The 23228-nt window shown below is 36.4% G+C and overlaps 1 protein-coding gene across 1 annotated transcript in view; it reads right to left on the bottom strand.

Moving 5' to 3' along the window:
- The window catches only part of LOC139949615 (uncharacterized), a 54900-nt gene that overhangs the window by 17220 nt on the left and 14452 nt on the right, over nucleotides 1-23228 (bottom strand). The window contains exon 2 of the mRNA XM_071948052.1: nucleotides 11482-11716. Within this exon, the coding sequence (XP_071804153.1) occupies nucleotides 11482-11686 (205 nt within the window). The 5' untranslated portion in view covers nucleotides 11687-11716. The remainder of the gene's footprint in view (nucleotides 1-11481; nucleotides 11717-23228) is intronic.

Here is a 23228-nt window from a genome sequence, read left to right as displayed (position 1 = left end):
AAACGGGGTGGATATAAATGTGGTCTGTTGTGGATCTATACGAGAGAGTTTTACATGTCCCCCGAAACATGACAAATTGGACTGTAAAAAGACACCTGCAATGTTCTTCCTCAATTTTGTAAAAAAACACACACAACCTAACAAATTGAAAGCTTATCTAGTCGATCTTTTAAAATGCATCTAGGTATAGGAAAGTAGGCCTGCCCACAGTTGAATTAGTTTAATCATCATTGCATTGGATCCAGTGGTGCTTAAGGCCCCGGAAATTATTCGATGTTGTAATAATGTGTTGAAATGTGAGTAATGAAGTGGTTGGAAGACATGTGGAGGAATTGTGGATTTTGAAAAACCGTCGGCAAGGATGTTGTTCAATTTAAAGGCAGAAGCCTTTTTGAGGTATGTGGTAGGAGTGCACTGTTTTGGTTTGGGTAGCATTGTGTCCGCCATATCTCAAAACGACTTATTTAGCAAGTCTAAGACCAGTATTCTAACTATTGGTGTATCCAAAAATGTGCACAACATAACAAATTTGCAAATCTGTGAACATTTTGTCTCATTGGTCAACGAAGTTGCAAGAGAGTAAAGAAAAAAAAAAAAAAAACCTTGTTGTAGACAATTGTGTGCTTCCGGATACCTAAAAGGGCCCCAGCCCAGATGCATTTTGAATAATCATTGAGCCTTTTATATAAAAACGTACGTCTAGTATTCAAATTGTGGGGATAAAATGTGATACTTGTCCGTAGTAGTTTGAAGTGAATCTCTCAAAATGCATCATACATCCAAAGCCGTTTTACGCAATACCAGGTACGTTTTTAATGACGTCAGTGTTCAGAGTCATTTCCAAATGTTATAACACAGACCCTTTACCGTGCAATGCGCTGTACACGACAGCTTTGTGTAATCGCGTTGGCCGGTAGATATGAACAGATGTGCCACATTCAGCGTCTGTAATATTACCTCAACTTCATGTACACGTGTGGATTAAAAAAAGGAAGTGATCAAGTAATTTCAAAAGGCTATAAATATCACAATAATGCGATGAATAATCTGTTAGGTAGACAGACGAAGAATGAAAGATAATGTGTAGAGTCTTGAACAATCTTAAGCGAGATAGACAGTGGCAAATCCTGAAAACATTTTCTGACAGAAGTTAATAAAAGCAGGATTATAGATGGCATACACGCGTGTCAGTGGTATCACTCCGCCGAGACAACGTAGATACAGTGTGTGGTTGATCCGCCTCCAGGGGTCGATTTCACAAAGAGTAAGGACTAGTCCTAACTTAGGACTAGTCCTAGGAGATATACACATTACATGGATAGTCCTAAGTTAGGACGAGTAACTAGTCCTAACTCTTTGTGAAATCCACCCCAGGTACAATAATCATGGAGGAAGCCTTTCTCCATGCAATAACTAACATTTTGTACAAAATAAAAGGATTTAAACATATTATCTTACTATTAAACCCTCTTTTCATTTGAAATGTTGCACATGTAATAAATAATAATAATAATAATAACAACAACAATTGTGAAAAAAAAGAAAGAAAAAAAGTTGGAAATGAAATAAAATAAAATAATATTAATAATCAAGTACAGTTCCTACCCAAAAATCACCCGCATTGTATGTTCGTCAAAACCTTGTTTTAACGCAACACGTGCAGAAACACCTCTTGCTATTATAGTCATGTGAAAACTAAAGTTAATGAGTTTTTTTTTTAAGCTGAGCGTTGCTTTTCCCACCCTTCAATGTCTCATTTAGTGTACACATAAGTCATAGTCGTTAACAAGCGTCGATGGCGATAACCATCGGTGGAAATTAGCAGACGTCACACAAGAGCTGTCCCATTCCGTTATCAGAACCCAAACGCACCGGTAAAATTATGATCGCAATATTCCCAGAAAGGTGTACCGGATACGTTAAAGTGCAATAACACCGATGGTGTATCAGCACAATTTATAGGCACGTAACTACTAATCATTCCCCGACGTAAGGTGTGATTCAGCTGCCCAGGTGTGGCGGGAAGTTAAGGACGTGAGATTGGCGGGAACTTCTCTTTACATTTTTTTTTTTGTAATGTCACTTTTGAGACTGGCCGACGTGTTGTGGTAGCTGTACTCATATTGTTGCATACCGTCCCGTACACGTTGGACAGTCAGTTTATGAGATATGCTTTTATTTATATATACACTACAGTCATAATAAGAGCTAATCAAACTTTGGTATCTCTCTATCTAGACAGATTGTTTTGAACCATAAGGCACTCACCAGCAGAATGACAAAAATAAAATATTATCTCAATGTAAAATGGTGAAAAACACCACTCTTTACTTCCGATTTGTCCCTTAAATAGCTCTTTAAAGAGTGGCTGTTATTGCACTTTCTTCAGTAAGAGGTGTTTCACTCCAGAACAGAGTGAAAAATCACTCAAAACGATGCAAACTTCAATCAAAAAAAAGTGGAAGACCACTCAAAAAAAGTTTTCCCTCACATGGCTGTTCAAAGAGTGCTTTTTTCACTCTTTTACATTAAGAGAGTACAAGTATAGCATCTTAACCTAATAGTCAAAACAGTCTGTTAAGAAGAGAGATATGCCAAAGTTTGATTAGCTATTATTCTGAATTTATTGTATTATAACTCTACAGAAATGTATCGAACACCGTGAACTGTGATAGAAGACGATTTAATTTGATATTATTATATATACATGTGCATATATATTTGTGATCTCTGGATTAATTTTTTTTGTATTGAACTAACCCCGCAAAACAAACAGCAACAACAGCGACAACAACAATAACAACAACAACAACAACAACAACAACAACAACAACAACAACAACAACAACAACAACAACAACAACAACAAAACGGAACAAACCCCATACCCAACGGGTTACAGCAATAGCACAATTTAAACTTGTTATACAACAAAGAATGAGAAGTTAGCAAGACCAAATATATTAAATTAATATCCAGGCGCTCTTCCGACTCATGAGCGGTTGCAAAATCATCATTTCGGTCCTTTGCCATTGTGTTTTGTTATTCGATATTTGAAATAAAAAGTATCAACCCCTGAAAGGGTTTTGATACCTTTTGTAGATCGTGTTTTTGGTCATGACATGAATCCCTACAATCACTGTGAATGAAGTAGTTAGATGTTTTGTCCTGTAGAAGTTTCAGCTTCATTAGTCGTCAAGTTTTGGAGGAAGAAAATGGAAATAACAAAGCAATGGTTTCAGGAGAGTCGCGGAAAAAACATTGTAAATGCTTAACTAATTTTCGTCTCCTGAGACGAAAAGCATTCATGACCGTATCAACCATGCTCCAGTGCATGGTTCGATAAAGTCAAGCTCCCTGTGCTCAATGGTTTCTGGTTACTCTAGTCGGTCTAGTCGCCACCCGAACTTGAAGTAAAAATGGTTCTTTTCAGAACCACCCCAACTCATTTAGAGATATAGTCATTACATGATGTTACCGCAAACCTTTCTATATCTTATTTCTACCATGCAAAGTTTCAAATCATACTTAATCCTACTAACTTGATCTAGGTTTCGTTACATGAACCTTTCCAATACTATTAGTTATCACCAATATCGACAGAGACGATAATCGATTTTAGTTTGTGTGCTCTTTATATAAAAACAAATATTGCAGTGTTGTTTACCTTGATTCACATTACAGTCGATATCTGTACGACGTATAACTAATGTTATATACAGTGTATAGTTGGTTTAGTATAACTTATTCACTCTAAAAACTAAAGAGTTGAATCCAACACTTGCATGAGTTCGGTGAGTGACTACACTTTGAAAGTGTTGGATCAAGCATGTTATATGTTAAATCCAGCATTTTAAAGTATTCAGTCAGCAGTTTAAGTGCCACTATAATGTTTTAAAAGCTGATCCAACAATTTCAATGAATTTTGTTGAGAAGTGTTGATTTAACACTTCAATTGTAGAATTAACCCTTTTGCGTTGGATCAAAAGTTTAAAATGCTAGAATTAATAAACAGAACGCTGGATCCAACTCTTTCAAAGTGTGGTCACTCACCGAGCTGTTCCAAAATGTTGGATTCTACTTTTTTAGTTAGAGTGTACAAAGCTTAAATGAAGTATGACACGTGACTTCTGTTCCACCAATCAAATCTAAAGTATCTATAAGTGTGGTTTCGCTTACAGGAGTTCAAGCAGAGTACAAACACGTGTACTATGAGTCGAATCCAATGTAACCCAACACCACTGTGTTCTAAAAGGACTCATTCACACTCCCAAATTCATAGGCCATGGTCGTATATGCTATTTCCATAATATCCAAATCTGAAAACTGCCACGAGCTATTGTCATAGTGGTTAATTTATGACCATGCCCAGCAAGGCAGGAATAGTGGAAGACTTAATCAGGAAATATGATATTTCTTTGAAATCCCGCGATATTATGCGGTAATTGTAATCAAGGATTGACTTGGATCGTTGGATTTAGGGTCTTCAGGTGCATGATTTTAGCATGATGACTTCCATTTTTTTGTTCATCTTCTTCTTTATCTACATTCACCTTTTCAAGATTCATAAGTTAGTGGAACTCCTTCCGTAGCCATAAAATTACTTCATTTCAACAATTTCCACCTCACTTGTCTATGAATAAAAACGCACAATTTAATTTCCAATAAAGACAAGGTGTTTCCTATCGTGGTTGTGTACCATCGTCTTACTCCAGACGAAAGTTTTCCATTGCGGCAAAATAAATTTTACAGTGGACTGTAAAATGAATACAACACTTTTTTTGTTAAGAGCTAAAAAAAAAGGTCGTACAAATTTATGATAACCGTAGGCGTATACATATTCGAGATATTGTTCGCGAATGTACTTTTGTGTAGGTTGGGCGTTCAAATTGACCGAAATTTTCCCGCTTTTGGCTAAAATATACTTTCAGTTCATGGGTGTGTTAGACTTTCAGCAAAGACATAACTAGATTTGCCCTTAAGAAATAACGTATGAAGCCATGCCTTTTATGTTATTAGGTCGGTTCCTTCTGAAACCACGAAATTTACGGATGTAAAATTTGATGTCATAAAATATTACACGATGTCGAAAATGCAGAAGAAGAGTCTGAAAGTATAAAATGTAATTGGATTAAAATGAATGCGCGTTAACGGGTGAACAATAAAACCTTGAGGAAGTAGACATGTAGGGCAAGTTTTATGAATAAATGATTTTGAAAAAGAAAGAAAACAAAAATGAGGGACGTTTTGTATACGATGTAACCATGGCCTTGACAAGAACGAGAAAAGCAAACATTTAAATGGGTTGAAAATGTGAGAGAAGACCCAGGGTAATTGTTGTGCATAAATTGTTTGACAGGAACCTTGACAGTTAAATAGCATTACAGTTGGTTTGAATGAGAGTTACTTAGGTTTGTACAGCGAATACTCAATGTACAATATTGAAATAGGAAAACCTAGGTAGATATTCGCAGTAAGATTTGAATGCCCAATGTCCAATATCGAAATATCAAAGTAACAATTCGCTGAAAAAAAAAACATTTGTGAATGTTAAATTTCAAAATGAAAGTAATCATTCGCCGGTGAAACCGTTGTGAATATCCAACGTCCAAGTATCAAAATAGCAAAGTAAACAATCGCTGTTCAAACCCATACGAATATCCAGTGTCCAATATAAAATAGCAAAGTAAACAATTGCTGTTCAAACCTGTACGAATGTCCAATGTCCAATATCGAAATGCAAAGTAATATTCGCTGTACTATTGCCAATGTCCAATATCGAAGTAGAAAGCTCAGCATTCCCTGTACAAACATATATGCGAATATCCAATGTCCAATATAAAATAGCAAAGTAAACATTCGCTGTCCAAACCTATACGAATGTACAATGTCAAAAAGTAAAGAAGACATTCGCTGTACAAACCTATCTGAATGTCCAATGTCCAATATCGAAATGCAAAGTAACATTCTCTGAACGCTAATTTGTGAAATGTATCAAAATAGCAAAGTCAACATTCGTTGTACAAATCTATGTGAATATTAAATGTCTTAGTACCCCCACAAATAAAATAAAAACAAAAATCAAAGTAAACACACATTCGCTGTACAAACCCATATAGGGATATCAAATGTTGAATGGCAATGTGGACATTCGCTGTATAAACCATGTCCAATGTCCAATAACAACATGTTTTTATTATTTTTTATTATTTCTCTCTTGTTAACCCTACAAAGCAAAATCAACTTTCGCAGTACAAACCGAAGCGAATGTCCAAAATGTCCAATATCAGAATAGCAAAGAAAAACGTTCGCTGTACAAACCTATAAGAATGTCCAAAGTCCAATATCGATCTAACCTTTACTGTCTTTAGTATAACAAGCGTATTGAGCAATTGATATAGCGTACAGCAGGCAACGCTCTACCAAAAAAAAAAAAAAAAAAAAAAAACACTTTGGAAAAGTATAACTCAATATCACTGATCACATCGATTTGTTTAATATATATATTTTTTCAATCATGTAAATTGCACTATTCCTCTCCAACCAGTGAAGCTTGCTAAGCCCGATGAGATAAGGAAATCGTATGAATTTGAAATCTCGTAACGGCAAGCTGATTCAATTAAGAACTAAGCAAACTAGACCAAGGTCTTTCTTATCCCCGTAACAGACTTAAGACCTTGACTCCGAGAAGTCAGAAGATGTAGCTTGTATTTACTGGACGTTGCGTAAACAGAAGCGCAATCTTATATCGCGAGGAGAGGAGAAGTGATGATAACACTAATCATCGGGTCACTGTGGGATCAATTTGCTCTCCAGAGATTGTAAACCCATTTAAAATAAAAGATCGTGTCGAATGTAAATTATCATAATCAGCCTAGTTCGATACACTAATGAAAATGTCAAACAACTCCCTGGGAGGGAGTAACTCAGACTTTTTCGGTAAAAAGCGCATCCAAACAAATGGCTGATTTTACACCTGCCGTGTCGCCTGCTAATTGATTGAGAATAACATGGATGCATAATAAACTACACGGAGGGATATTATGGTTTATGATTGTTGAACACTTAGTTATAAACATTTCGGCAGAAATATTGAAGGCGGCTGGTTTGTTTGTACTTTTATTGTTAGCGTACTATTACTATCAAGAAACTCAATGTTTTTACTGCAATATATCATGAAACATAATGGATATATATTGCAATAATAAATAAAAAATCATAATGGATCTACATTATAGCAAGAATATATCAAGAAACATGATGTTTATATTGCAATAAATCGTGACAGAAACGATTGAAAGCTCATCGATGTATACATTTCCTAATAATTTTGAATCCACCAGCATTTTCAAGGTAACAACTATTCCGAGTCCCACACACGATCTTACTGTTGACTCAAATTGACGTACACAAAATAAGGCTAGCCACCAAAATAAGCCACTAAATATGGTTTTCCTTGAAGACAACAGTCGGCAAAATAATCGAAACGTCGAGTTACTCCTACACAAAATACTTTTAGAAAACACCACCAAGATTTTTTTATTATTATTACGGATTATACCTCAGAACCGACCACAGGTTGTTTTTAAGTTAAAGGCAGTTGACACTATTGGTAATTACTCAAAATAATGATTAGCATAAAACCTTACTTGCTAACAAGTAATGGGGAGCTGTTGATAGTATAATACATTGTGAGAAACGGCTCCCTCTGAAGTAACATAGTTTTCGAGAAAGAAAGTAATTTTCCACGAATTTGATTTCGAGACCTCAGATTTAGAATTATGAGGTATCGAAATCAAGCATCTGAAAGCGCACAACTTCGTGTGACAAGAGTGTTTTTTTCTTTCATTATTATCTCGCAACTTTGACGTCCAATTTAACTTAAATTTTCACAAGTTTGTTATGTTGTGCGTAAGTTGAGATACACCAAGTGAGAAGCAAATGACAGTCACGGTTCTTTGTTACACGTTGTAGATGAGAGTATAAACGAAAAAAAAAAAAAAAAAAAAAAAAAGCTCTGAACTTCCATAAACAACTCAATGATCTTGACGTAGGCATGTGCTGGGAGCCGGTTGAAACCAGTGAGAAAATGTTCTTGATGAAATGTTCCCATTGTCGTAGAGTCGTGCGAAAGATGGTGGTCAACGACGTCACGAATGTGCAATCCATCTCTGGAGTCATCTTATAATCTATGGACTGCACATGACGTCATTGAACGCCATCTTTGATGAAACTTGCATGCGTGAAAGGTGGGCTTTCATTGGCTGAGAGTTGGCACAGCGCGTGCACGCGTGCATTTTACTCTTGTTTATAATCAAAATGGCGGTCAATGACGTCATGATTGTGCAATATGGAGGCATACCGCTCTTGTGAAATAAAAATATACAAATACATTGATATCTCTGAATTTTCTTTATAAACCTTTGCAGCAATAACATTCGTTAAGACAATTTGATACATGTTTTTCATGTATCACATTGTCTAACAAAATGTTGTTGTATCTACTTGAGACGCGTGCAAGTGTAACCCAACCCTGCCCCCGTGTCTTAGATAAAAGCCGCATTTGACAACCAATATGACTTCTTTAGTTATCGATCCGAACCAGTCGGCGGAATCGCAGTGAAAGAGGTTTATTGTGGAGTTGTGGGCGCTGCCTATTCAATAAAATCTTCCCCTTTTTTATCGTCGTTTGTTTTCTGATGAATGGTGAGCAGTTTCACAGCACGATTTTTTAATCAAATAACCGGATGGAGAGCATTGAAAAGCTCAATTATGATGAAGACTGGCATGCTTCCGACTTCCTTGGTGTGGAATGAAAACATTTTGATGGCGAATCAAAGCTAGGTAAAAAAAACTATTGTGTAATTTTATACATCCAAGTTCATTCCTCAAATGTATGGGCGCGCAATCTCTTTTTATTATCCCCTTCTCTCTAAAAAAATAAAACAAAATAAAATATAACAAAATAAAATAAAATAAATCAATTCAAAGAAGGAACAAATTTGCTGTTGTCCCATATCAGTTGGCATATTTTTTTATTTTTTTATTTTTTTATTTTATTTTTTTTTAATCAAGGTATTTTCAACACAAAGTAACAACTAATGAAAGCAATGTGGGCCTACGTAACGCCCACTCGATCGGTTGAACTCGCAACCTCCGCAACCGAGACTTACAAATGTTTGTTATTTGTTTGGTGTCCAAGCTTACTGGATGCCCCCCCCCCCCACTTTTTTCATGCATCGTCAGGAAAATTCATCTAAAACGGTTTCATGAATTATTGTTAATTTTGCTTCTTACACATAAACATCGATTTGTGTTAGCACTGTATACTTTGTACTAAATTATAGTTATATTGACTTGTTTTCTGATCTTGTAAGAAACAACTTTTTTTACCAGTGCACAACCTAAATATTCATGCTTTGTTCTTCAAGTTCAATTAAAAGTTTGCCTATCTTAATATGCTTGCTAAAGGCATTGCGTTGCGAGTAACCAATGTTTGTTTTCGGTTGCTGATGACAATGTTACATTATGTGCAGTTTTCCTTGTCCCTACACAACATTGTAATTCAAGTAATAAGCCGCAAGGGAAACTGTATTTTGGTAAATCAAATAAGGTCAACGTTGCCATAAATTTTAGATTCAGTTGCCTTGGAAATGGTGTTATTTAATAAACCATTAATAACAATAATGATAACAATAAGACTAGAATATTGCATAATTTGTCGAAACTCTTAGAAAGCAAACACAAGATGACCTCCATTAAGTGAATTTTAAAGTAGAGTAATGATTTTACAAGGAACCACGCTTTCAAGTACATTTGCCAAAGTCAATGTCAAACGTTTAATCCTGCAATTGTCTTTTTTTTTTAAATAGATTATTATGCCGTTGCGATGGGAACACTTTAAGAAACCTTAACTTTAAATGCTTCGTCCTACGCTACTAGAATGTGTTATTGTTACACATTTATTAAGACGCATTTTGAAATGGGTCATCTTTGGTTATACGCTAGACTTGGGGAGTGTACGTAATGTATGCAAATTCGTGTTGTTTGAGTGGTAACATTAGGTAATGCATGTTTTACATAGTCGTCTAAGATCACAGATTTACACAAAACTTACACGGTTTAATGATGACGATAGTAGAAAAAAAAATCATTTGAAACATTTCTGTCTGAAATGTCATCATAGTTAGTGTTATCCATTTCTTATCAAGTTTATTTGACGAGTTATATATTAAAATTAATTTCCCGTTTTTTAGTTTATTGCTTATAGTGTGCGTATTATTTTTAATTTTTAGTCGATGTCATGAAAAATGTGTAACCAGTTTCTCACTATTTTCTCGTGACCCGAATGGCCGATCGATCTCAAATTTCTACGTGTTTGTCATGTAAATGATGGATTACATCAAAACCTTACACTGCAAGCCCCTGTTTTGTTAGCAAACCAACATCTCTGCAATGCTCATTTTAGTGAACGGAGAAAAAACCAGGTTAACCCGGTTCAAATAATTCCTGCTCTGTTATTTTTGCGATTTATTTTGCAGAAGTAAAGCACAAGTCAACTGATGCGAATTGTTCGTTGCGAACAATTATGTGACGTCAAACTTAGTGTTGCATTTGTTTGTTTGTTTGTTTGTTTGTTTGTTTGTTTGTTTGTTTGTTTGTTTGTTTGTTTGTTTGTTTGTTTGTTTGTTTGTTTGTTTGTTTGTTTGTTTGTTTGTTTGTTTGTTTGTTTGTTTGTTTGAATGATCTTCCCATCAAGGGAACTCGACAAACTCCGACAAAGGGAGAAAAAAAACACCAAGGTGGCAACAGCCATTCTCTCTCACAAACATTGGTTTAACGTCTATGATTATGAATGACACATATCAAGAAATTGTGATTCAGTAGGTAGACGACAATACTTATTCTAGTCATTGTGAAATCAGCGGTTAGCTGGGGGATTCGAACCCACAACCTTGTGATTGCAAGTCCTGATTCGTAAATTCACACCATAAAGTGAACCGGCTTTATGCGGGTATCCATTTCCTTCCTAGCTCATACAACCTTACTGGTTCGGTTCGTTGGGTCCTGCATGCTATTATTGTGAAATTGTTCACTTTATCAACGAATTCCCTTGCGGGGTCCTGGTTGGACAACAAAATCCCTTGCGAGGTCCCTTTTACTTTGTGTAAAAGTCCTAGTAATAACCCTGTAAGTCCACACCATTACTACACGCATACCATGTATGTTTTCCCAAATCGTTTACAATTAATATGAAATTTCTTAAAGACTTTTATAAAGGATTGGTAAAAAAAAAGAAGGAAAAAAACCAACATAATATTAAAACGAAAATTATTGACATGACATTGAGTTACTAAACTCACGAAAAACTACAGCACCTCAGCATATAAGGGAATCTTTCTTACACCATTACCTTTGTCGTACACAATATACCCAAAACCCTAAACGGTTAAAAAAATCAAAACTGTTTAAAAGACTTACTCTGTCTGTCGTCTGCGTAGCGGTCTAAGATGGTTAAGAGATCGTCAAAACTCAGATGTTGTGCATTATTGCCCGACCGGCGTTCCATAACTTCTTCTGTCAGGCCGTCCGTATTAGCGGCCTGTTGGAGAGGGTACCCTGATGCCAGTGCAAGGAGCAAGCATAGGACCGCAGACGCGGCGAGAAGATGACAAAGACCATTCATTGTGTTGAGTTTTTGGTGCTTGAAGCTGGACTAAAAAATAAGAGGATCAGAAATAGAACGAAAGTTAGTTACACAACGTTCACCACAGTTATTGAACTAATTTGTAATGGCATCTGGTGGGCAGGTTGTGTACCAAAAACAGACAAGCTTAGTAGAGATAAATTGGGGGCTTTCCCTCAGGTGTTGTCCTATGATAAAAATGCGTTTTGTTAAACCCTTCTTCTTAAAAATTTTGTGGGGCTAAGCCCGCAACGTAATCATTAAAATGCCCACAATAGCTCTTGTACGCCCAGAAAATCCTGCCATGCCTTTCTCTGATATATTTTTTGTTGTATATACTCAGCGCCCTGAGTACCTTGTTTGGTAGATACGTGCGCTATATTATAAGACTTCGATATTATTGTAATGATCGTGTTGGCAAGGCTCTCCTATGATGTGGTTAGGTGTACATATTTATTTGGTTTGCGGTAACACCATGTGGATATGTACTTGCCAGGTAATTTTGTTATTTTTAAGAACTTGGCTTGCTTTTTACTCTACTACCGCCGAGTAGTGTTCGGAATTTGGCTTGCTTTTTACTCTACTACCGCCGAGTAGTGTTCGGAATTTGGGAATCTTCTCGGTTCTTGTGCGAAAAGAACTGTCCTGCTTACTAACTCAGTGTGAAAGGTAGAACATCGGCCGCGACTACTACTTTCGCTTTGGTGGATCGAGTCCCACTCCGGTAGATTTTTCTTTGTTCAACCCCAAATCACTTGCAAACAAAAGAGTTACCCTAAGAGTGTTGCTGTTGATATTTTTTTCTTCTGTATGTTGCTTTTGTTTGTGCTGTCATTTATTCCGGTCCCCTTTTTTTTGTCAGGCATCAAAACAAGCCCTTATAATGGTTTGCGTATCCATTACATAATAATTTTTCATTTCAATATTTTCTTGACCCATCCTTGACTATATTTGACTTAAATGATTGTACTTAACTTGTTTACTTTGACCCATCCTTGACTATCTTTGACTTAAATGATTGTACTTAACTTGTTTACTATTCTCCTTTATTTTACCAATACTATGGAAATACATGTTGATTGAATTGGAATGAGGTGAATTGACTCATTTGGACGCATTGACAATGGGTGCATTCGATTAGCTTCCCTGGGTCGACCCCGATTTAGCGTATTTGTTTTTTTCCAGGACGAACGTGGGCACACTCCAGTGTACCTCGGGCCAGCCCCTAGGGCCCCACTTGTGGATAGGGTCACTTGGGGCTGACCCGAGGTGCACTGACGTCACGACGAGAAGGCCCACGTGATGATGCTTCTGGGTTTTTTTCCAGGTGGAGCGTGGGTAAACATTTGCACACGTTCGTACTGGAAAACAAAATAGGCGAATTTTCCAGGACGAACGTGGGGGTAATAATTGTGTGCCCACGTTCGTCCTGGAAAAATAAATAAGTACGCCACATCGGGGTCGACCTACAGGGAAGCTAAACGAATGCACCCATTGTGTTGGTGGTTCTCGTGGTACCTTGTGGTAAGAGAGTATATAGAGATCAAAGTTTGTTTGTAAACCACTGAACCTTGCGGCTGATAACGAACCTTCGTTCACCTGTTTATTTATAGATAAACCCACCCAGACGTCACGTCACGGCATTTGCATCCAAGGGCAAACTGATCTCCCAATCAAAATACTGAGCATGGTCTATTAATTTCCAATCACGTGACAATAAGGTAAAATCATTACCCGGTGTCCCTTAGGATGTATACACCCCCCCCCCCCCCCGGAGGTAGATCAGACTGATTTATTTTACACTTCTGAATAATTAAGATGCTATGGGTTTCATGTTGTGTAATTAAAGGAACACGTTGCCTTGGAGCGGACGAGTTGGTCATAACAAAAGCGTTTGTAACCGTTTTTTTATAAAATGCAAATGGTTGGAAAGATGTTTTAAAAGTAGAATACAATGATCCACACAAGTTTGCCTCGAAATTGCGTGGTTTTCCTTCTACTGTGCGAACTAACATGGTCGGCCATTCATGGGAGTCAAAATTTTGATCCCCATAAATGGCCGACGTGTTAGTTGACAAGGTAAAAGGAAAACCACGCAATTTCGAGGCATGTTTGTGTGGATCATTGTATTCTACTTTTACAACATCTTTCTACCCATATGCATTTTACAAAAAACGGTTACAAACGCTTTTCAAAGACCAACTCGATCGATCCAAGGCAACGTGTTCCTATAATGAAGTGGCAATCATTATATACAATATTTACAATCATGTTTAAGAGCGTCACTGTTGCTATATAACGTTGGAAGTGTGAAGCTTCCTCTTTAATTTTTCAAGGATTAATTCAGAACAACCGTCTGGCCTTGGGCAATTGGATTACTTGATGCGGGGTGACTTCTCTTTTTTTCCAGACACCCTTTTATTCAGACACCCAATGTTTCGGCAACCTTATGTTCCGACAACCCTATGATCCAACACCCCTATGTTCCGACACCCCTATGTTCCGACAACCCTATGTTCCGACAACCCTATGTTCCGACAACCCTATGTTCCGACAACCCTATGTTCTGACCGTTCTGACAACCCTGTTCTGACAACCCCATGTTCCGATACCCCTATGTTCCGAAAACTATTGTTAGTATAAAACTTTGTGAGAAACGGCTCCCTCTGAAGTTACGTAGTTTTTGAGAAAGAGGTAATTTCTCGCTCAAATATTAACAGATTTTCAGCCTTGAAGTCGTTTTAAGGAATCTGAAAGCACACACATTTTGTGCAACAAAGTTGTTTTTTCGTTCACCATTTTTCTTGCAACTGATCAATTGAGTCAAAATGTCCACATATTTGTTATTTTGTTGTGATATTATGTGGGGATACACCAAGCGAGAATACTTTGACAGTACCTCTATAAGACGAAGGTGTCATCTCATACACGTGGCGGTGATGTAGGGATATCTTCAAAGGAAATTGAGAAGATCTTGAAGTCCCAAGACTCGGACAGGGAACTTCTTAAGATTTGGCAGGTGAAAGGAAGAGTAATCCCTATGGTGTTAGAGATCGGGTCTCTCAGGGGAGGGGTGGGGGTAATTATAAGACTCCTGCAAAGGACCTGTGATTTATGCAGAACATAGCCTTACTCGAGAGATTATAACGAAACAAAGAAAAATATGTTTTCCGTGGTATCCTAGATACATTTAAAACAGGTCAAAAATTGCCGTTCAAATGTCAGTTTGGTATAAAGGCGATCCAGACAATACAAAATAACAAAGGCACAAAGGGATACAAAGACAAAAACGTCATAAAAATTTGGAAAGTAGCACATCAAATACTTTACTGAACAATTATTTCTTTCTCGAAAACTACGTTGCTTCAGAGGGAATCGTTTCCACAATGTTTTATACTATCAACAGCTCTACAATGCTCGTTACCGAGTCAGTTTTTAAGTTACTATTGTTCCTTTATTTGTTTTGAGTAATTACCAAACGTGTACCTTCCATTTAATAGCGCTTGTCGAAAAGATGCTTTATATTTTAATCCTTAGTTGAAATGTATTGTATTGTGTTGTATGCTAACAATTACTTTTGCATATTTACCAATAGTGTCCAGTGTCTTTAAAGGTCAGTTATTTTAACCGGCAGCACGACATCACTCATGTAATATTTATCACGCTATAATCTAGCCGATGAATTAGCAACGATGTCAGGCAGTGAACTGTGTCAAAAGCCACACGCCGACAGAGAAATCTCTGAGCACTGTTGCGCCAAAATATTCCCACTTGGAATTTTTTAAAAGATCGTCGTTAACGATTGATGACGGCTGGCTGTCTATGGCACCATAAAAGGTCGAGGGTGTTGTGTGTATGCTGTCGGCCCACTCGCATAAAAAAGGACTTTGTGAGATTGGTTGTTGGTAATGGTGCGATTAGGGTAAAGATGAAGGGGAAAAGTTATACCTATGCTAAACCAGACGAACTATTCATAACATTGTCCTTGGGTGATATTAATCCAATAACCCCAATTCGCGAGTGTTTATTATAACACATCTATAATTAAAGCCAAATCTCTCATACTTTCCCTGAACTTGCCGTGGGCGTAAAGTGCCCTCTTGCAATGTACTCTTAAACTAAAGAGCAGCATATTTTAATTTGTTTTCACATTCATGTCCATGGCCTTTTTTTCAGTGAGCCTTTTAGACGCAGGGAAATTATGCTTTAAAAATACAGGTAACAGTTAATCTGCCAAAATTGTGTCATATTGAATGACTGCTAAAACACCCGATACTCCACATTTCTGTTAGTAGTTAACCACAGCAAAGGGTCATTGGAAGTATGGTACTTATCAAACACCGATTACTACCTCGTCTCCCTGGTAACCATGACTGTAGGTACCTACCGAACACCATCAAATCTGAAAAGTCTGAAAACGTTTTTTTTTTTTTCGCGTCATCGTTGAGTACTACATGAATGATATTAAAATGTTTGTTTAACTGTCTTCGTCCAATACCATGCTATGGTTGTCTGGTGTATTTAAATCAGCAAGGTGAAAACAAATATTGAATTAAACATACCAAGAATATAAAAAAATATGTATGTGTTGTATCTTTAATTGTATTAACATGAATGGAGAAACGATGACGATGAATAGAGCAAGCTAGTCGAAACGTTGAGACCTATTAAGGACCCACTCCGATGAGGTGGAGCCAATACAAATAGCAACCCTCTACAAGCTAAAATAGTAGTTCCGCCTGATTTTTTTACCGTCCACCCAGGTAGTACTTAGAAAGCCGGACAGTTCTTTTTAGAACAGAGAAATTATACGGGATACCGAAAGTCTACTCTGCGGTTGTGGAACATAAAGCAAGACAAATCTATATTGACCCATTTCACCTGACGTCATCATCAGAAAAATCTTGAATGCGCCAACTGGTGGGCAATTTCACCGTGCGTTTTTATATAAAACTCTATTCTGTGCGTTATGCAGTGAAGTGCACATTTTAGGCGAACGCGGCGTTAATACACGTAAACCTAACTGCCCACCAACATGTTGAGCACGGCATCAGTCGTCGCGTGTGACGCGCGTGCAAGGGGTCAATAAGGGACAACATCTACCCGGCAAGAAGACACACACACACGGTGCTCCCAAAAACCAAATATATCCCAATGCTGTTCTATTATAGCAAAATCCACCACCACCTGACAAGTAGATGCAAACACGACGTTACCGCAAACCAGAATTATATGAAAAACACAAATATTGTAAAACCGCTACCGCATTTTTACGAGCGTCACGTTTTAAAGTCATCATCGATTTATTTCGTTGCTGAGGACATCTGTCAACTTCTCAAAGCGAGTATTTTGACACAATCTAAGAAGAAAATATCGATAGAAAATGTGTACTCACGTTTTAGAGGGAAAACGCCCCAAGGTTAAAATTGACCAAGAGTGACTACTCGATTTAAAGGTTATTTCTTGCACGGTGTGAAGAGAAGTGCGATGAAGGAATGTCATACATTTTCAAAGAGACATTTTTTTCTACGTCTTCCAGACGAGAAGATCAATCAGCGATTTACGACTTGTCATTTTTTTTTTGAAGATACGAAAGTTAGGGGTTTAAACTATTACATATTTGTTCAAGTTTGTACCTCAAACCCGCTGATATGTTTTAAAGACAGTGGACACTACTGGTAATTACTTAATTTAATTATTATCATAAAACCTTACTTGATTACGAGTAACGGAGAGGTTGGTAGTATAAAACATTGTGATAAACAGCTCCCTCTGAAGTGACGTAGTTTTCGAGAAAGAAGTAGTTCTTTCACGAATTTGATTTCGAGACCTCAGATTAAGAATCCTGCTTTTCTGATTTTATATTTATCTAACCCAGAATTAAGAGAGTCTTAACTTACAGGTAAACTCTTTCCCCTAGACCTACATCTTACACGCTTTTTTATTTTGCCTTCAAATTATATAATATTTTTGTTATTATTATATTTAGAAGAGAAGTGTGAAATAAATGTTGAATTGAGTTGAATTAAACAGGTCAAATGTATGATGTACCGCCAAGCACTACTTAAATTAAAATTGCCAAAGTCAATACGTGTTCAACGCAGCTTGGCAGCCGTTGTTTGATACTCTATAATTATGTTGAGTAAAAATCAGCGGTTGTTGGTTTTGGAATTACAGATCGTGACAAACAAAAATTGCATAGAAAGAGGAAAGTGTCTAATGAAATTATATTCACCAGCTCAGATTAAAGCCTTCTGACAATTATTTCAAAACTGTGTCAGGTTGTATTGAAAGTTTAAACTAGAACGAGAATTGGATGACGAAATTACAATCATGTGAATTCAGGAACCGCATTTTTGTATACGCAGAATACTTTGTATTTTTTTTTATGGAGTAATTTTTGAATTGATTCGATTTTTTTGAAGGGAGCAAGCCAAGGCAACATGACTGATAAAACAGTGATTTTTATTTAAAGGCAGTGGACACTATTGGTAATTACTCAAAATAATTATTAGCATAAAACCTCAATTGGTAACGAGTAATGGGGAGAGGTTGGTAGTGTAAAACATTGTGAGAAACGGCGTCCTCTGAAGTGCCATAGTTTTCGAGAAAGAAGTCATTTTTAACGAATTTGATTTCGAGACCTCAAGTTTAGAATTTGAGGTCTCGAAGTCAAGCATCTGAAAACATACAACTTCGTGTGACATGGGTGTTTTTATCGTTCAATGCTATCTCGCAACTCCGACGACCAATCAAGCTCAAATTTGCACAGGTTTGTTATTTTATGCATGTTGAGACACACCAAGTGAGAAGACTGGTCGTTGACTTTATTACCAACAGTGTCCTTACGTCTAAGACAGGTGTTTCTGGTTAACGTATAACGCTGTATGTACACAGTATATATCGCAGAACTTTGCTTTTAACGCTTGGGGCTGTAAATCTTACACTCATTGTGACAAACAAAGAAGAACAAAAGAGAAAACAAAATAATAAGATAATATATAATGGTGTGTTGGAAAATGACTGAACGCAACACAGCCATCAACCAAACCTTACTGTACGAGTTAAATTTTTGCATTGGTTTCAACTAACTTCACGATTCTTTAAAAAAAGAAAAGAAGAAAAAACAAACCAAAAAAGCCATAATAATTTAGATTAATTTATATGCTCCTTTAATCAAACGTCATTTGCGATAGTCTGTGTTCGGGTGTTATCGGGAATTTAAAATCCCATAAGACAACAGTTTTAGCTCTGAAGTGTTAATTCTTTCCAACCCGTTAAAAAATAAGCTTATAATAAATATCTCAAATATTGCAGTTCGGTTAAAACCATTGAAATTAAAAATATGTTTTACATGTGTATTTTCATAAAGCATATAACGCTTATTTCTCCGAATGAAACATAAAAAAAATAAAATCAAAATAAAATAAAAAACTACATAAAGCTGCTGTAAATATCACTAGGTTTTGGGCCTAAATTTGTTTTGCCATTATTTTACAGAGTCATCACACAATGAACACAGACCCTTTCTCACAAGGTAAGGTAATATGCTAATAAGTATTTTGAGTAATTACCAATAGTGTCCACTGCTTTTAAGTGTGCCTGTTCGTAAACATCCCTTTGTAAGGTTCATTAGGGCTCCGCCTTCCCTTGCAACTTTGTTTCTTGAAAAATACAAACCTGCAAAGAGTTCTCTTTTGCTTTGACTATTTTAACCGGTTACGGCACCGAACGAACACAATGATACTTTAACTACAAATGATCAGTTATTATGCGTGACGTGCGAAGTGCCATAGCAACGTAATTAGACAAGCCCATCATAAAAGAACAGAAAATACACAGAAAGTACACAAAATAAAATCTGCGATTAAATTAAACACACTCTAGGCAGAAACTGAAGAAGTAATTTGTATTTAAGGTTTTGCCAAAGCTTTTAATTCTGTCTCTCTTTAGAAAGGCCTATTAAGACCAAAGTGGTGATTAACTGTGTACGGCATTGAATTGTCGTACAGCATTATTAGATAAATAAAACCATGACAATAATGGTTTTACCGTGCCCCCGAAGAAACAGAAACAAAAGTGTGGTCCAAAGAATTTGTGAAATCGCGTGTATACATTTTTGCGTGATTGACCATTGCCAGTCTAGGTATAAGGATAACAACTAGAATACATACCGTAGTTTGTTCCGCATGCACAACAATCTCAAATGTGTGGACAGGTTTGATGTTTTAAATACAGACTACAGATTTTCAGACAGTGATCAATATTTTATATAACAAGTAAAGCAAACTTAAAAACAAAAACTGTTATAATAATTATTGGTAAAAATGAAATCAGGCAAAACTTAAAAGCAGTGGACACTATTGGTAATTACTAAAAAATAATTAACGGCATAAAACCTCATTTGGTAACGAGTAATGGGGAGAGGTTGATAGTATAAAACATTGAGTGAAACGGCTCCCTCTGAAGTGACGTAGTTTTCGAGAAAGAAGTAATTTTCCACGAATTTGATTTCGAGACCTCAAGTTTAGAATTTGAGGTCTCGAAATCAAGCATATGAAAGCACACAACTTCGTGTGATATGGGTGTTTTTCTTTCATTATTATCTCGCAACTTTGATGACCAATTGAGCTCAAATTTTCAGAGGTTTGTTATTTATGCATATGTTTGGATACACCAAGTGAGAAGACTGGTGTTTGACAATTACTAATAGTGTCCAGTGTCTTTAAAACCACAACAGGATAATGATATGCTACCTAATTGTCAGTTATGATAATTATCATACTCTGACTGCATTCCACAACAATACAATACGATTCTATATAATACAATACAATAACCGTTATTGCCCCTGCCCGGGAATTTCCTTTGCCTCCCCCCTCCTTTGTGTAAAAAACACACCAGTTTGAAATGATACAATAAAGAAAAAGCAGTGAATAGTTAAAAAGTAAATAATACGAAACGTTATCAGGGTAGCTACTTAACAAGTGTACTATACAACAATAGTAAAGCTAATGAAAAAGTGTACTACACAACAATAGTATAAATGTATAATAAACACAGTGGAGTTAATTAGAACCAGAATAGTATCACAGTTCACCGTTCCAGCTGCCTTCTGTATAACTGAATGGCATCTGTGGAACAAAGGAACTGCCAACCTCCCAGGTTCTGATGGATCTTTGAAGAAATCGATTGCTCAAGATTGTCAAAATTATGTTTTTATCGTTGACAGGGGTCTGGTTTACCACATCTTATGATGACAGTTTTTAAACGGTTGTTCTTAACCTTGACAGCCCCTGTACAACTTGTAACTATTGTGTATGTCTCAAGAAAAAAAATGATAATAAAAAAATCAATACATAAAACTTGAATAACGGCTGCCATTTCTTGTTCGTCTATAGCAGGTTTTATTTTCTTATCATAAACGGTGGTCAGTGTATAAGGATTGCGAGTGCATTTGGTTAAGACAGTGTTTGCCTAGGCGTTAATGGATTTAACTGGGGTGATTTTTGTGTATGTTGTGTAAACACAACATTCGTCTTCAAGTAGTAACACAAAGACAAGCTCAGTCGTACAAATTTTGACCCATTTTAAAAATGTGCTTTGCAATTTCTCCGCAGTTGTTAACGGGTTTCTTGGGATATGAAGGTTCTTCCATTAAAATTATTACTTTGTAACCTCGATGCCATGGTTTTCATCACTGAAAGGTTGTTCCACAAATAATTCGCTTCCTTTTGTGTTTAGAAAGAAATTATTATCGGTGCAAAATTATGATGAGATTGTACCTGAATAGTCAGCAGGAAAAACGAAAACATGATTTTGTTTTGTTTAATGTATTGATATCACTTGTATGCATACAAGAAACACGGGTGTTGTTGAAAGATGCTATGTCAGATTTGTTGCCGATTTAACTCAACAATTTTGATTTAAAATTCAATAGGTATTTTGATTGGGGTCGAGAAAGTTACAAGCTTTCATTTGAGCCATTGCTCGAAAAAGTTCGCCAATTATTAGTAGCAGTAAAATAAAGTGCTCAAAATTAGTTTTTGTCGAGATCCCGACAATATATCACGTGATCAATTCTTATGTGTTTTATAAGAAACGTTTTAAATTTTTGTCATGGTTCCTGACCATTAAAAGTAAAAGTTATACTCGACCGATCCAAGGCAACGTGTTCCTTTAACGCGTAAGGCGAGTAGTATAGCAAACCATTTAAACAGTACACATCCCGTATATAAAAAAACGAAAAAAAAACACGAAAAAAAAGAAGAAAAAAACACAAACAAAAAACCACACACACACACCCTGATGGAAACGCCAACCTCGGTAAAAAGAAGCAAACAAGATGTGGCACTATGCAGTTGCGAACATAACGCTCAATTTATTTATATGTGCCTATTGATTAATTTAAGAAAACCCAGAAAAAAGAATATGCTTCCTATATGAGAAATTGTTTTGACCTTCAACGTTGGTGTTTTGCACTTGGAAATTAAATATTGCAAAAAAAAAAAAAAAAATAGAACTAATGACAATTTACCTTCATTCGTATTGATTTAGTTGCGGTAAAAGTATACCGTCCTCTATAAAATGTTAAAGATTTGAACTTTGGGCTACATGAAACAGATTATTCACTTCAATTAATACAATGCTTCATTTGTTCCAAATTAGTCGGCAACGAACAATGCATTGATTGTTCAACCGATGACAATGACTCATGATTTTCATCAAGCCAAGAAGAGTTCACATGTTTCCATAAAATAAACCGCCCTAGTTGGTATGGACAACCGATTGTTAATAAAACATTAAATCAGATAATTGACCCAGAGTTCAGTTTTTCTATTGAACAACAAGCTCATCACGTGATTGGTTGCTTGATTTCTGACATGAAACACTGAGTATTGTTTGAAGCTTTGCATGGATGTGATAAACAAGAAGAAACTATAAATAAATAGTAAACTTGTGGGTACAATATAATAATAATAATAATAATGATAAAGAGAAATTTATAAAGCGCAAAAACAACAGCAGAAAGAATCCGCCTCAAGGCGCTGGAAAAGAACACCAATAAAAGTCTGGACCAGACAAAATTTATACTATACAAATCAGAGTGTTACACAGTAAAATAATTTAAGGAATCTAGATACAGAAAGCTGGTAAAAAGTTAAAAAGTTAAACAATCATTTTAAAAAAATGAGATTCACAAAGTGAATGTGAACAACTAAAGACGTGAACAACTAAAGACGAGCAGAGTCTTCTACTGAAGACGAGCAGAGTATACTGTTCGAAACGTCGAGAGCACACCATTTTCAAAGCCAACGCTACCACACACAAGGCTCGGGCCTTTATCGCACGGCTACGTCCCTGCCGGTTTTAAACGGCAGTTTAAGAACTCGTCGCTACCCTTTCATTCCCTTATTTATAGTTTCCTCTTAAATGCAGCAATATTTTGTTCATTAGTAGGCAACATTGTTACAAACCGTAGGTATCTGTTTTTGCTTTGGCTTTCCATAGCTATCCAACCTTGGTTGGTAAAAACTCAGGC

The sequence above is a fragment of the Asterias amurensis genome, chromosome 17, assembly GCF_032118995.1.
Source record: "Asterias amurensis chromosome 17, ASM3211899v1".
NCBI lineage: Eukaryota > Metazoa > Echinodermata > Asteroidea > Forcipulatida > Asteriidae > Asterias > Asterias amurensis.
This window is presented reverse-complemented; position numbering and strand designations above follow the sequence as displayed.